The 16,464-nt window shown below is 34.5% G+C and overlaps 1 protein-coding gene across 2 annotated transcripts; it reads left to right on the top strand.

The window, feature by feature from the left end:
* The first annotated feature begins 359 nt into the window (after positions 1–359).
* LOC126809716 (ADP-ribosylation factor-like protein 13B) lies at positions 360–15,435 on the top strand. Of its 2 annotated transcripts, XM_050534457.2 has the most exons (10): positions 360–449; positions 1,069–1,159; positions 2,928–2,998; positions 4,785–5,037; positions 6,202–6,307; positions 6,821–7,023; positions 7,306–7,426; positions 8,138–8,789; positions 10,335–10,508; positions 11,073–15,435. In XM_050534457.2, exons 2-10 carry the CDS (start codon positions 1,101–1,103, stop codon positions 11,174–11,176), a joined length of 1,743 nt encoding a protein of 580 aa, XP_050390414.2. In that variant the 5' UTR covers positions 360–449; positions 1,069–1,100; the 3' UTR covers positions 11,177–15,435. The 2 variants fall into 2 exon arrangements, with proteins under 2 accessions (XP_050390414.2, XP_050390413.2); XM_050534456.2 differs by lacking the exon at positions 360–449 and having other exon boundaries at positions 457–1,159.
* Positions 15,436–16,464: the final 1,029 nt, after the last annotated feature.

Raw genomic sequence — 16,464 nt, forward strand, 5'->3', positions numbered from 1 at the left:
CCCCCACTGCTAAAGACCCCTACGCACAAGTAATTTATTGAAATAAGATTGTACCATAGGTTGTTAGCCCCAAAATTTCAAAATGACCTAGTTTGTGTTGATTGGACGTTAATCCCCATTTCCCTCTATATTATGAGTGGTATCAACTGTCCTTGAAAGAATAAGTATAGATTGTTTTTTTCTTTTCTTAGGTAATGCATGTAGTTATATCAGATCCGAATTTTGAAAAACTGGCTCCTTCCTTTTTAGAACCAGAAGATTCTTGCTACCCACGACTTCTCGACTGGATCTGCCCTTTATTTACGACATTTGTGGCTTTTTACGACAACCTAACGACTCACTTCCGTATAGCAAATACCGTTGCCAAGATGGATGCCAAAGTTGATTGATTTTAATTTAAGACTGTCACATTAATTATAAATCGCCTAATTAGCGATTATGAATTGTTTGTGTGTTCACTACAATCAGCAGCTTTTTGACGTCAGTTACATCTAATATTATTTTGAACATTTATACAAATAAGAAGAAATTCAGATGCCAATCTGCTGGCAGTAGTGCTCATGACATTATTTCGTCAATTTTTTAGTGTTTTTTTTTCGTAGTCTACCCGTGTGTTTTCTGTTTAACTTTAGATTGTTGAGTTTTTGGAACATTTGTGTAGTTTATTTAGAAAGACTAAACCCTAATCTGTCTAAACTTAAATTTTGTATGGTCAAGACTCAAATAAGCTTACTCTAAAATTGTAGACTGCCATCATGATGGTCAGATATGGTGTGGTGTGATTACATTCGACTAACCGGTAACCCAGGCCTATCGTCCACGTATTTTTAGTATACTATTAGTTCGACATTATTGGATCATCATCATCATCAAAGATTTTGGATTTATAGTGTTGCCAATGGGCAAGATTCAGTTCTACTAACAGTTTTATTTTGTTAGAAAGATTTTTAACAAAGAACTGAAACCAATGAAAGACATTTATGAGCATTGAGACTTATCAATCATCGATGTATTATGACAAAGTTTTCAATGTGAATATGGATAGTCTTATTAATGTTTCTTCACTAGGTTTATGGTTGTATTTTTAATTAGCCAATCAGATGTTTAGCTTGATGGGGAATTGTATATCTTGCATCAAAAAAAGGCAAGAGCCTAAAAGGTAATTATGTTAGTTTGTTCTTTCAACTAAGTAGGCCTACATGTACCAGTTACAAGCTTACCTATTGTATTGCAATTGAAGCGAAGGAGGAAAACAAATAGTTTGATTTAGTTATTTTAGGCTATTACACACACTCGACCTCTATAATTGGTTCTTTGTCAAAACTTTCTTCTCCCCAGTATACGGTCAAGTTTCAGTCCCTGTGAATGCGAGCTACACAGTGTAAGGGAATATTTCAGTGAGAATATAAGACCTTGCTTACAATACATGTACCCGGTACCTCTCTACAGCCAGTACATGTGACACAACAGGTACCGGGGGGGCACCCCAGTATACGGTCAAGTTTCAGTCCCTGTGAATGCGAGCTACACAGTGTAAGGGAATATTTCAGTGAGAATATAAGACCTTGCTTACAATACATGTACCCGGTACCTCTCTACAGCCAGTACATGTGACACAACAGGTACCGGGGGGGCACCGCCTGCTAAATAGTTTGGGCCTCACCTTTACAATCTAAAAATAGACCAATATACAATTTCAAAACGTTGGCAATACAAAGACGAAACAAAATTTAGGGAACTAGGGGAATAAAATTAGAATCTTTGAAAAAATTAGAATCTTCAATCTTCAGTCATATATTGCTGTGCCTACCTTTAGTTATTATAAGTACCCACATTGATACTAATAGTTTTACAGGACAAATTAATGTATCCACATGTACTTAAGTAGCTTTGTTGTATTTGATGATATTTATCTCTTTTTGTGAAGAAAATCCAGGGTTTATTCCTATTTTATGAAAAAAGCTCTATATCAAAAAAACATTGCTGAATTTTTCACTGATTTACAGGGGATATATATCCGCTTAATAATAGCGGCTGCTAAATCTTTGAAATCAACACTTTTATATGTTACCAAAATGAAAGAACTGTACTATAAGTAGGCCTACTTTTCACCAAAACACACCCTGAATCTTCATTTGCATTTTCAGATAGTATGTAATTATTCACTAGTACTTAATCCATGCTAAAATGTAATCAACACATTGATTATTTAACATTTTTAAATAAGAAAACAAAATCAAATTATCAATGGTAGATAATCTCTCAGCTTGTATTCAATCAGAGTTTAAAGAGGCCCATTAAAAGATTTTAACAGAGATTATATGTGGTTCTGGCTTGTTTTGACTATATTATCCCATTCATATCTTCAGTAGAGCATGACAAATCTTGACAAATTTGGATGGTTTGAAAAAATGACAAGAAATGGGGACTAATCGTGTCAATAGTCAACTACAACAGAACGCTCTTTTCTCCATCTCAAAGGGGCCTGTGAATGACCTAGAGACATGACCTGTGGTTAATAGTGAAATTAAATGGGGTTTAACGTCCTACTGTTCTGCTCCTAACCTGGGCTAATGATGATGGGCATACGCCATACAGTGTGCTATGAGGGAAATTTTGCCAGGACAGCGGCACTACGGCCCACTTTTATATCGAATTCCAACTGTCAAGGGATCTTTTACATGCACGGCAATGTTTACACGGGAACTTGGTTTTTCATCCAATCCGAACGACTAGACAACTGTCCTTGTCAAGCCCTCCGTCCTGCATCAAAGACAAGGGAGAACCACGCCGGAAAATCTGGATGAACTTTCTCGGCCAGTGCAGGGGTCGAACAACTGACCTCGAGGCTAGCGAGCCAGTGTCTTACCCACTTAGCCACCTTGATCCCCAGTGTTTAACACTACGTAAATTGTTTTTGTTTACAGGTCTGTAACTTTTGCCATTTTGGGATTGGACAATGCCGGAAAAACAACAACTACGATAGCATTTAGTGGAGGTATGAATAATTGATTTTTTTTCTTTGTAAGTGCAAACCTGGGCCCTGTTTCTCGAAATCTTAACTAAAGATAAAATCCAAATTTTAGTAGATATTTCAATTTTGATTGGATAAGCACTAAAATCAACCTAATATTATCCAATCAAATTACTAAAATTTGGATTTTATCTTAGTTAAAATTTTGTGAAACAGGCCCCGGGTCATTAAGGCTGCAATAATAATCTGTATGGTGTGTGGCACAATTCCATGTATTTGTTTTAAAACAATGTCAAATAGGGTATTGGAGAATGGTCATGGAGAAATACATGTATGCCACTTTTATGGCAATGGCATGTCAATTCTTAATTTACTGATTAAAGTCTATTTCTGACACTTTTGAAACAATTTGTCCAGAACAAAATAAGGTATGCAACTTGTAAGCAAACAAGCTAAGGTTATTGTCAATCAAATGGGGGAAACCCTGGAATATATTAAAGAAGCATAGATGATTTATTTTCCTAACTTGAAGAAGGGATAGATTTGTCAAAATGGTTAGTAGATTAATGGTTTTGCAAACCACATGTTGATAGCTTAATCTTAAGACTGGGAGTGGGTTTATCACAATTTTGTGCCCTTGAATGGGATAACAAGCTTACAGGTGTACTGTGTAGTTTTTAGGTCAATATAGATTGGATAAAGTGTCCCACAGTTTTAGCTCCTTATGAATATGCATGTACATGTATTAAACTTACACTGTGTGACCTATTTTGGTCTAAACCAGCTTAGTATAGAATTACTTGGATTATTAATTAAAACTCATGGGGGGTCATGGTGGCTCAGTGAGTAAGGTGCTTGATCAATAGGGCCGATCCCGGTGTTGGCAGAGAAGGTTAGTCAGGATTTTCCAGTCAGGTTTCACAATTCCTTCTGCATCTTTGGTGCCTTCAGAAAAACATCTCACTCCATTGGTGTTTGGTAGTATGTATCCTTTGAAAGGTGCCCAAATTCAAACAGCCTCTGACAAATACTTAGTGCTCCAAATATCCAGCTATGGTTAGATTTTACAAACATATAACTTTATAAAAATATAAAAATGTGAACAGGAGCCTCTATTGAAATAATCCATTACTCTCCTTTAGCGCTTAGATCATTTCCCTATTGTGATGTGGATTTTAGTACATTATAAGACTCCTTGTTGTTATTATTTTTTCATATTCCTGAAACAATGTCCCGAGAAATCCCTTTCTGGCCATTACTGGATTGGCTTCTGATACTTGAGCTTTTGAGGGAGTGTGTCTATTCTTCCCGTTCAATCAAATCTATCCCAAATACAGCAACATGACAGCCTTTCGTTTAATCTGGGGTCTTCCCTAAAATTTTGGATAGTGATTTAAGGTATTAAAAATGGTCAAAGTATTGTTCGTCTCCAAATAGTAATGTTTACATTGTATCCGTTTTGATAGCCTCGTTTGTCACGCAATCAGTTTTTCTGCAATATTCTGCTATGCACTGGTTAATTGGGAATAATAAAATCGTCAGTCATGATGTAATGTTATGTAAACATATTTGGTCCAATTTGGAGCTCTTGTTTAAAGCGTAATGATATTGTTACGCAGTTAGCTATTGGTTGTTAATTGGACTATTGACCAGTCATAATTTGGAACAGAAATTTGGTTCCATTACAGCAGTGTTAAGTGGGATTAGCTCTAATCAAACGAAACGCTTGGAGGAGTATGTTATTATTTAGGATTAAGCATATTCTGAGTTGTAATATTGTAATTTAGACAAGCTCTCTTTTAATTTTTAGAACCAATTGATCCAGATATTGCTCCAACAGTTGGCTTCTCTCCCGAAACGTTTAGTTTTGACAAATTTGATGTGACCCTGTATGATCTGGGCGGTGGTAAGAAGATCCGAGGAATATGGAAGAGTTATTTACATGAAATTTATGGACTGATATATGTGATTGATTCTACAGCATGTAATAGAATAGAAGAAACACAGGAAACTTTAAAAAACCTTCTACAGAACCCACATATAGCTGGCAAACCTCTTTTAGTGTAAGTCACATTGTGATCAGGGGGATTGGATGGCCAAATAGTTAGTGCGTGCATGTTGTATCATAAGGTCTGTCAACTGGTGTGGTTTCGATTCCTCGGTTGTACGTACCTATCGAACCTCATGTTGTACGTACCTATCGAACCTCATGTTGTACGTACCTATCGAACCTCATGTTGTACGTACCTATCGAACCTCATGTTGTACGTACCTATCGAACCTCATGGGTTTTCTCTGGTTTCTCCAGTTTCTCCCACTGCTAAAGACCCCTACGCGCAAGCGAATTATTGAAATAAAATAGAATCATATGTTAGTCCTGAAATGACCTAGTTTGTGTCGAGTGGACGTTAAACCCCATTTTTCTCTCTGACACATTGTGATCGGATGAGAAAACTTACTAACAAATAACTGTTACACATTATTTTATAAAATTAATCAAAATAATGGTGGATCTATCATCACTGTAAGGGGGTTTGGATGGTCGAATGGTTAACACGTGCGCGCTGCGCTGTATCATACGGTCTGTCATTGAGTCAATTGGCGGGGTTTCGATTCCCCGGTTGTACGTGACAAGGAGTAGGGTCGCCTGTCCAACCTCGTGGGTTTTCTCCGGGTCCTCCGGTTTCCTCCCACTGCTAAAGACCCCTACGCGCAAGCGAATTATTGAAATAAAATTTAACCATGTGTTAGTCCTGAAATGGCCTAGTTTGTGTCGAGTGGACGTTAAACCCCATTTCTCTCTCTCTCATCATCACTGTAACCCAGGTATCATTTAATCTTGTGTATTTAACACTAAATTCTTTCACATTCATTCAATATCAAATTGAACACTCATTATCAAAATTGAATGGTCAGCTTTAAACTGGACACAAATACAAATTAGATGATTTTAAATGATTTTTGCAAATTTTTAAACAAAGATTTGATATCAAACAAATGTGAAAGAAATTAGTGTTAGATACACAAGATTAAATGATACCTATGCATTCTGTTAGAATAAATATACTGACATTGGAAACTGTTCATTTGTCAAATATAGGAAGAAAATATTATAATATATACAGTGTTGTTGATTACATGCCAATTATATGGACCTGTATAAACTTGTTAGTCTTGTATGATGAATTGTATTTCATTAGTAAATTTGATTTATTACCTGTTTTCAGATTAGCTAATAAACAGGATCAAGAAAATGCTTTAAGTGAAGTTGATATATGTGAACAACTAGATCTCGAGAATATCGTTAATGCTAATAGATGTCCTTGTAGAATGGTACGATTGTTTTAAAAATATTCCAAACTTTTACAATTCTTGTTATGATTTTCGTGATTCCTGCATTTTTCTAGTAAATAATGTTAAAAAAATAAGATTACATAGAGATTTTACTGAAAATAAACAGAATATGCTGAAAATTTCAGTCCAATTGCTCCACTCTGAACTGAGATATTAGCCATTGAATGTTAGACCTAGTCTTGATCATCATTACTAAAGTCGATACAATAAAAAACAAAGTCTCGATTATTTATTTTGACGTTAAATCATCACCGAATGAATTCAAATCCACCAAATATCACAGGATAGCGATGACATCGAGAGTCGATTATGGTCTGGATAATTATATAAGCTAATTAATGTCTAATTAATAATTTATATAACATTTCAGGCCTAAAGAAAGATTTGCAATAGGTAGATTTAGCTCTTACGTAATGTATGTTTAGAATGTTCCCAATATTCTATGCTAGTATGAATTGAACTGTCATAAATACATTGATTCAAACATTTTAGGAAACATGTTCAGCAATTCGTGGTTCAGGAAAGAAAATGGATAAAAATATTAAAAATGGTATGATATGGTTGATGTCCGTTGTTGAAAAAGAGTTTGATAAGTTGAAAAGTAGAATTGATCAGGATATGGAGGCAAATAAAATTGCTAAACTAAAAGAAAAACAAGAAAGAAAAGAAAGAGTAGAGAAGCAAAGAGCAGAAAGGTAATTACAATTCTGAAAGACATTAGATTAAATCATTATCGTTGCCAGTCTTTACATCAATTGTTTGCCCAACTGGGTCTTTATTCTAAATTACTTGACTTTTTAAAACGGACAAACTTTTATCTAAAATTTTAATTGTATATATTTTGTCATATAGTACTTTTTAAATGTTTTTATATGTAAAGGATTTGATATATTTGTTTTTTAATTGGAGTTGACATGCCATAAAACTCTATTTCATTCATTCTTTCGTTCATTCATTCATTCATTATATTATTGTAGAGAAAAGAGGGAAGAAGAAGAAAAAAAGAGATTGGGTATTGAGGATAAAGTTGGTGATGAAGATGATGTAGTCAATGGCGATCCGTTTAAGAAATTAAATGTAAATGAAGTACAAAAGAGGGTAAGTTAACTTTTTATTCTTTATGAAGCTTTTTAGGTATATGTAGGATCGGGTAGTTGTATGGCCGAATGGTTAGCGCGTGCGCATTTGTATCTAGAATCTGGAAAAGTTGTTATATAACCTGTGTTCTGGCTGCTGTTAGGGATTAGCCACTGTTGCAGCGAGTTTTTGGCGTGTGATGCACGGAACTGTGGGGTATCCTACTAGAAACATCAACGCTGATTGGTTAATCAAATGTCTGACGTCATAAGGTCAAAAGATGCTTGTATGACCCCTGACGTGACCTCCCACTACAACTGGTCAGATCTTCATGTGTAGATCATTGAAAGAATAAAAAAACGAAACGAGATATAGATCTATATTTTGATCAGATTTGTTCTTCTATGTATTGAAGGGGGGTTGGATGACCGAATGGATAGAATTTGCGCGCTGTATCATAAGGTCTGTCATTGAGTCAACTGGCATGGTTTCAAATCCCCGGTTGTACGTGACAAGGAGTAGGGTTGCCTGCCCAACCTCATGGGTTTCTCTGGGTCCTCCGGTTTCCTCCCACTGCAAAAAGATCCCTACGCGCAAGTGAATTCTTGAAATAAAATTAAACCATGTGTTAGTTACGAAATGACGTGGTTTGTGTCAAGTGAACATTAAACCCTATTTCCCTCTCTCTTGTCCTATGTATTGGATTGTATCCTTTTTATGTTTATTTTACAGGATGAAAAGTTAAAAGAACAGAAAAGAAGAAAGAAAGAATTACTTCAGAATTTTGAAGAAGAGGAAAAAGATGTGAAATCTCATGTTAAAGAAGATATAGAAATGTTTAAAACCCCCAGAAGTGTGAGATCACAGGGTGGATTACCTCCTACTCTAGGTTCATCGCGATTACCCAATACAGCAAACGACACATCTCCTCGTTCTGTTTCTAATCCGTTATTACCACCATTACAGCAGCCGCTTGGCACCAAATTCCTGGATGATTCAGTGAAGCGCAAGAAAAAGAAAAAAACAAAACATGTCCTTGATGAGACACATATAGATCCCAACCAGTTTACTGAATCAGTTGCCATGGAAACCTTAAGATCTGTTTCTAAAATAGAAGTATCAGAAAGAGAAACTAATCAAAGCCACGTTTCCAGGAATACGAGTAATATCAGTAATAGATTTGCTCCAATTCATGATGACGATTCCTTCTCGGAAGATAATCAACCGAGGAAATTGGTCAAGAAGAAGAAGAAAAAGAAGCCAGCATACACACCATCAGATAGTGATAATGATTTAGAGAAAGAGAATGCACCAAGGTCTAGAAGATTACCTCCCCCTCCACATATTCAAGTGGTACCCCCTTCTATATCAGAGACATTTGAAGGTAGATATTTTTTGCCAGTAGTTTAATGCATTTTTGATCAAATTTAACAATTATCTTACATTAGCTCAACAACCAGCTTCGTCTGGGGTCCCAAGATCTGCTTCCTCGCCATCTTCCTTTCTTGCATGCTTTCTCACTAGCTTACATCATCTGTTACTATTATTAAACTTAATTAGCATAATAAACAGAGTTACCTCCCTTTAACTGTTAATTACAGGAAAACAGTCCAACATTGATTTTTGACTGTGGTAAACAATGAAAAGATCTTGACCTTCATAAATCATGGCCTAAAACATTCACAGGGGTCATGCTGGTTAAGTGGATACCACATTTGCGGGGGTGAAGCATGTTCGGTGAACGCATCTATCTCAAAAACTATTTTAATGCAAAGATTGTTGTTATTTGAATATCAATTTGAAAAATACTGAAGGAAGGGCAGGCTTATATGAAAAGACATGCCTCAGATCTGAGACATATAAAGATAGTATCCAATGTTAAAATGATGGCTATGATAAAACAATAGAATCCAATATAATAAAGATGGCTTTGTTAAATCTATAGAATACAATGTAATAAAAATGGCCGTGTAAAATCAATAGAACCCAATGTAATAAAGACGGCCGTGTAAAATCAATGGAACCCAATGTAATAAAGACTGCCGTGTGGAATTAATAGAACTCAATGTAATAAAGACGGCCTTGTAAAATTAATAGAACCCAATGTCCATAATAAGTTACGGATCAATCAGAATAATTTATGGATCAAAATGTTTTTGGTTAAAAATACTTTGTGTATGATCCTAATTTATTTAACCTTTGTGTTCGCTCAATCTACAAGATGCTATTTCTTTTCGGTTTTTTATAGTTCAAAATTTCATTTTATTTGTCTGTACTACACTAGGATCTGGAAGAGCTGTTATATAACCTACATTCTGGATGGCATGAGGGATTAGCCAATGGGGGGGTGGATGGCGGAATGGTTAGCATGTGTGCTGTATCATAAAGTCATTGACACAGAGTCAACTGGCGTGGTTTCGAATCCCTGGTTGTACGTGACAAGGAGTAGGGTGGCCTGTCCAACCTCGTAGATTTTCTCTTGGTCCTCTGGTTTCCTCCCACTGCTAAAGACCCCTACGTGCAAGCCAATTATTGAAATATAATTGAACCATAAATATAAATGACCTAGTTTGTGTCGAGTGGATGTTAAGCCCCACATCTCTCTCTACCTCAGATTAGCCAATGAAAACCATCTGTTACGAGGACTTCTTGACGTGCGATGCATGGAACTGTGGGTAAACCACTTGAAACGTCAACACTGATTGATTAATCAATGTCTGACGTCATAGGGTCAAAAGCCGTTCGTACGACTTCTGATGTGACCTTTTACTACAACTGGTCAGATCGTTATGTAGTGTAGGTCATCGAAAGTATAAAGAAACGAAACGAAATATCGATCTGTATTCTAATCAGATTGATAATCGCTTTATTAAAAGTTTATAAAATTATGTTCCGATTTTAGAAATTTGTTTAAATCCTATTCTTACAGATGCAGAAGTTATAACTCCTCCATCCTCACATAGAAGAAAAAAGAAAAATAGATTTTTAAAGAAACGTGTGGGTATGTCTGATGAAGATTCCTCTCCTAGACATATCAATAGTCAAAATAATCCAACACATTCCGTAGGAGATGATGAGGTCAAAGGTCATACACGTCAAACAGGTATGTGTGTACAATCTTAGTCTATGGTGGGTGTCAAAATAGTCTATGGTGTTCTTCTTGGATCATCTATAAAAGCAGTGTGTTCATATACATATCTATATTTATTGTTGTAATATTGTAACCTTTACTTGAAGAATAAATAAATAAATAAAATAAATATTGCATGGAAAATGAAATATATACTCAAACAAACAAATATTGTGTTCTGATTAAAAATCTTGGACATAAAAGTAGATTGTATTAACATTGTAAGTTGAATCATTCTTGTTATGGGAGCCACAGTGGCTTTGTGGATAAGACGCTGGCTCGCTAGTCTGGAGGCTGCGTGTTTGATCCCTGCTTTGACCGAGAAAGTTCACCGAGATTTCCTCTTGTTGGTGGTGCAGGACAGAGGGCCTGTCAAGGACAGCTGTCTAGTCAATCAGATGGAACAAAAAACACAAGGTCCTGTGTATACATTGGCATGCACGTAAAACATCTCTTGGCAGTTATAAAAGTAGGCCATAGTACCATTGCCTAGGCAAAATTTCCCTCATGTCATGTCATTTATATTTATTTTTGTAGGAATCAGTTCAACTACTAACTGGGGACTGATAGAAGATTTACCACAAGTTAATGAAGAACCAAGAAGATTAAAACCTAATTTTGATGATGATATTGTAACATAATCTAAATATAGATAAATCTTCTTCACTAATCATAACAAAATAATCACATCAAATTTAGACAAAGATATACTCTTAATCAACTGTTTTATTGAAGTTCAATCAAGCCGATTGGTAAAACAATGAACCGGTCGCTATGTTATAACAAATCGATCTATGCTACATACTGAGAATTACTCCTAAATCAAAATGTTAATTTTATAAAGTCCTGGTGCACCATTTTAAGCTATATGAATCATTTTCAAACTGGGGGTTGGATGGACGAATAGTTAGTGCGTGAACGCTGTATCATAAGATCTGTCATTGAGTCAACTAATGTGGTTTCGACCCCCCGGTTGGACGTGACAAGGAGTAGGGTCGCATGTCAAACCTTGTGGGTTTTCTCCAGGTCCTCCGGTTTCCTGCCACTGCTAAAGACCCCTACACACAGGCGAATTATTGAAATAAAATTGAACCATATGTTAGTCCCGAAATGACCTAGTTTGTGTCAAGTGGATATTAAACTCCATTTCTCTCTCTCTCTCATTTTCAAACTATAATATTGTGAAACATCAAACTCTAATAGGAATATCAGTTCAAAAATACGTCAATTCAGTTCAGTATTTACAAAGATATGTGTAATTGAAATTTCACTGATCTATGCTGCTTGAGCGTAACAAGATGTCGCCATCTTTTATCAATATTAGAGACATGTGATGAGCCTAGTTTAAATCCATCTGATTTCTTGTTGGTATTTTGATTTCTTATTCTGAATTTTAATGTTAAAGGGACAATAACACTCTCGCTGGCTTGACAGCTCCAGAAAATAAAAAATAGTCTTATTCTAAGTACTAGATGTGTTAGTGTCCTACCTGTTGTGTAAATTATCCATTAAATCCTATTTTACTTGTCCAGAGGGTTCAAAAATATTTTTAAATCCAAGTCACATTTGAAAAGCTTTACGTCAGGGTTTTCAAATCATTTAGTTGAATTTTTCTGATTTTTTAAATTAGGTGTTTTAAGATGAAATTTGTATCATCAATTAATTGGAATATTGTAAAATAGTACAATTTGTTGACCAGAATAAAGATTGGGACATATTATTCAGTTACAACAAGAGTCGTATTGAGCCTTTAAATAATCAACCCGACTACAAATTTAGCATGTATATTGTATTAAAGTGTGAGAAATTTGATATTTTATTGATAATGTAAATGCTGCATCAGGACTTAGTTTTAAATTATAGGTAAACAGAATCAAAATTAAGACCAATACAATATAGATCCAACTACATGGGTATGTATTGTGTGTGATACTCCTACCCTAGAACTGTGATAACGGCTGATATAGTTGAGCATGTTTTTATTGTATAAAGAATTATTTCGACCATTTATTATGAAGTGAATAGACTATTTTATCATCAGTACTTGTAAATTAAATTGTATATACAAAATTTGTAAATTATTATTATGTGTACATTTAAACATACATTATGTGTTTACTTAAAATGATCTTAAACATACATTATGTGTATACTTTAAATGATCTTAAACATACATTATGCAAGAGCTAAATCTGCCTATTGCAGGACTTTCTTTAGGCTTTAAATGTTATATAAATTATTAATTAAACATTAATTAACATGACAAGACCATAATCAACTCTCGATGGCATCCCTAGCCTGCGATATTTACTGGATCAGAACCCGGTCTGCTGCTTCTGATTAAATCAAAAAATGGATAATCGAGACTATGTTTTTTATTATACCGACTTTAGTAATGATGATCGAGGCTAGGCCAAAAATTGAATCGCTAAATTCTCGGTTCAGAGTGGATCAATTTGACTGAAATTTTCATTATCTAGTTTTTAACTATTGTAGTGAGAACTGCCAGCTCTTTATCTAATCTCCCATAATGTATGTTTAAAATTATCGTAATTATTGTTGTTATAAATGCCATTTATCATCATTTAGCTACCAAAGTTTGTTTGAATCCATTCATATACATTTATCACAAGAAAAGTTATTTTCTTAAATTTTTAGTGCGGTAAATATTTTGTTCAAAATTACATATGTTGTTTATCATATATCGTAATCAAAGATTTATGTCATGTGTAATTTTCTACCTGAAAAATTATTAATTAGACATTATTAACTTATCCAGACCATAATCAACTCTCGATGGCATCGCTAGCCTGCAATGTTTATTGGATTAGGTTCCGATTTACAGTTCGACTTCCATTCATAACTAAATCAAAAAATGGATAATTGAGACTATTTTGTTTTATCCTACCGACTTTAGTAATGATGATCAAGGTTAGGCCGAAAATTTAATCGCTAAAATCTCTTTTCAGAGTGGATCAATTTGACTGAATTTTTCAGCAAATTGCCTTTACATTGTCTAGTTTTTAACTATTATAGTGAGAACTGCCAACTCGTTATGTATCTTTAACATAACACATTTCTGTGGATCAAAATCACTATATTATATATATACACATGATGTTTCGATACCATGTCACTGATCGTTATCATCATGCACTCACGATTACAAATGAGGCTAATAATATTGTTTTTAAATATCAAGAATCACAAATTCTGGGGAACGATTCATTTCCTCAGATCTTTGTTAAAAATATTTTTAAAATTCAAACTGCAGTATTCATACGAAAGTTTCTTATAGATAAATAAACCCCTCCTGTCTACAATTATTTTATGTCTTTTATTGTCTGTTTTAAATTTTCTAATTGATAATACATTTTAATTAGTTAATTAACACATATATTTCAGAAGTCTAAAATGTATACTGTTTTAGTGATGTTATTGTAATCGACAAAATATTAGTTTTATTTTATCAGTGAACCGTCCAGAAAAATTCCAGAGAGAATTTTCGTTCTTACAATTTGAATTTATACAAATGTCCCAACTTAACATTAATCACCCATATCTTACATAGATCTTTACAGTCACCATATTATGAATGTGCCATCTTTAAAATATATTAATCATTAATATGTGCGCTTATATTGTTCACCAAGGGCCCTATTATTGAATACTTAAACATATGAAATGACCAAAAAACTTATGTGTGGTTTAATGGTCGAGAGCAAGAGATTAAGTAATATATTGAAACAACACGAGGCATGTTACTATTCTTAAACTCAAGACCATTAAACAACTTAAAAATACGGACACACACAGATACTTTGCAATGAAATATGTCACGTAGGTCCAAAATTTCAACTAGTTTAAATAATGTACTCATGGCACATTACATGTACCGTTATTTGAAATAATGGTACACCAACATCGAAGGATGATGTCATATCTGTATTTTAAATGCACTTAAAGCTAGAGTTTACTATATAAGTATATACACTTTACAACAGTTACACACCAATCTGGTTCAGATTATTTGATATAGGACCGTTTATCTTAAAATAAAAGTAAAAAGTGCCATGTTATAGTCATGGTTTTAGGAATATCAGATATTAAGATTATGGTAATCCTCTGAATTGGTCTGTTTTTATATATGAATAAATCTACAGTTAATCTGATGTTGATTTCACTTTATTTTTGATGTTGTACAATGCCATGCAAAAGACAGAACAAAAATGAAACATCAAGTCTATCTCATTATTTAAGGTTGAATCTAAAGTCCATCTATAGTCCGTTTGATATTAAAAGAGGCATTAATTATTGGTTTTATTTGACTATAAGTAAAGTTATATCTGGCATATTCAAATTAGAATACATGTAAAGTTTAAGACATCTAGTTCATGATTTACTATTCTATACCAGTCTATGCATAGCTGACGGTGGTTTTTTCAAACGTTCAGCACTTCAAACAGTGAATACTTTGCTCAAAGCAGGCCATTTATTAATTTTCAATGATTTGGGTGATTTTGGATATGAAATGATATAAAATTATTTACATTTATTTTATAATCTGTCTTGTTAATTTTCAATGATTAGGGTGATTTTGGATATGAACTTATATGAAATTATTTACTTTTATTTTATAATCCGTCTTGATTTTGGATATGAAATGATATAAAATTGATTATATTTATTTTATAATCTGTCTTGTTAATTTTCAATGATTTGGGTGATTTTGAATAAGAAATGATATGAAATTATTTACTTTTATTTTTATAATCTGTCTTGTTAGATTTATGAACATTACCGTCCTTCTATTGTTAAACATGATAGGAATTATTTGTGGATAGTTTGTTATTAATTGATATATTTTGTTTACTTGTCAACAGTATCTGTGATATTTACAATAAAAGTGTACATGTATCAAAATATTATTTTGTTTTTATTAGTAACCACGGTGGCTAAGTGGGTAAGATGCTGGATTGCTAGCCTGTAGGTCGCGTGTTCGATCCCTGCATTGGCTGAGAAAGTTCATCGGGATTTTCAGACGTGGTTTCCCCTTGTCAGTGGTGCAGGACGGAGTGCCTGACAAGGACAGCTCTCTAGTCGTTCGGATGGTACGGAAAACCGAGGACCTGTGTATACATTGGTGTTGCACTAAAAGATCCCTTGGCAGTTGTAATTCGATATAAGAGTAGGTTATAGTGTCGCTGCCCGGGCAACATTTCCCTCATAGCACACTGTATGGCGTATGTATGTTACAGTCAATGTCTACAATCAGGCAATGTGTACAATGCCTTTGTAACCCTAACCCACACCCTAAGCCTTACTCTAACCCTAAACCTAACCCTAACCCAGCAATGTACACATTGACTGGTATATTTCAGGCATTGTACACATTGCCTGATTGTAGACATTAACTGTCACATGTACATCTTCATTAGAACAGTAGGACGTTAAACCCCATTTCATTTCATTAACCATGGTAAATCTTAACCAAACAAAATGTTTAAAAAATCATCCCAAAACTAAAACATATAGATGATCAAAAATTCTGTAGAGGCAGTGGGTAGCCACAGTGGCTCAGTAAGTAAGATATTTGCTCGCAAACCTGGAGGTCCCCTGTTCGATCCCTCCGTTGGCCAAGAAAGTTCATCAGGATTTTCCAGCATGGTTCTTCATAGTTAGTAGTGCAGGATTGAGGTCCCACACAACGGGGTCCAGGTTGCCTCCCCCGGAAATGTAATTTCCAGTGATCTGAAACAAGAATCTGGTTCTAAAATAATGAATTACAATGGAACTTTTTCAGTCAGAAATCCTGATAGGGGGGCGGGTGTGTGTGTGTGTGTGTGTGCACCCCTACTAGATCCGTCCTTGGTCCCTTCACATGTAACCATACAAAATACAGCCTCAAAATGGCCTATGTAAAATGTTA

This window comes from Patella vulgata, chromosome 2, assembly GCF_932274485.2.
Source record: "Patella vulgata chromosome 2, xgPatVulg1.2, whole genome shotgun sequence".
NCBI lineage: Eukaryota > Metazoa > Mollusca > Gastropoda > Patellidae > Patella > Patella vulgata.

Coding starts and splice junctions, on each gene's coding strand:
- LOC126809716 (XM_050534457.2), top strand. CDS start 1,101: ATGTTTAGCTTGATGGGGAATTGTATATCTTGCATCAAAAAAAGGCAA. Junction 5,038..6,201: donor GCTGGCAAACCTCTTTTAGT/GTAAGTCACATT, acceptor ACCTGTTTTCAG/ATTAGCTAATAAACAGGATC. Junction 6,308..6,820: donor ATAGATGTCCTTGTAGAATG/GTACGATTGTTT, acceptor CAAACATTTTAG/GAAACATGTTCAGCAATTCG.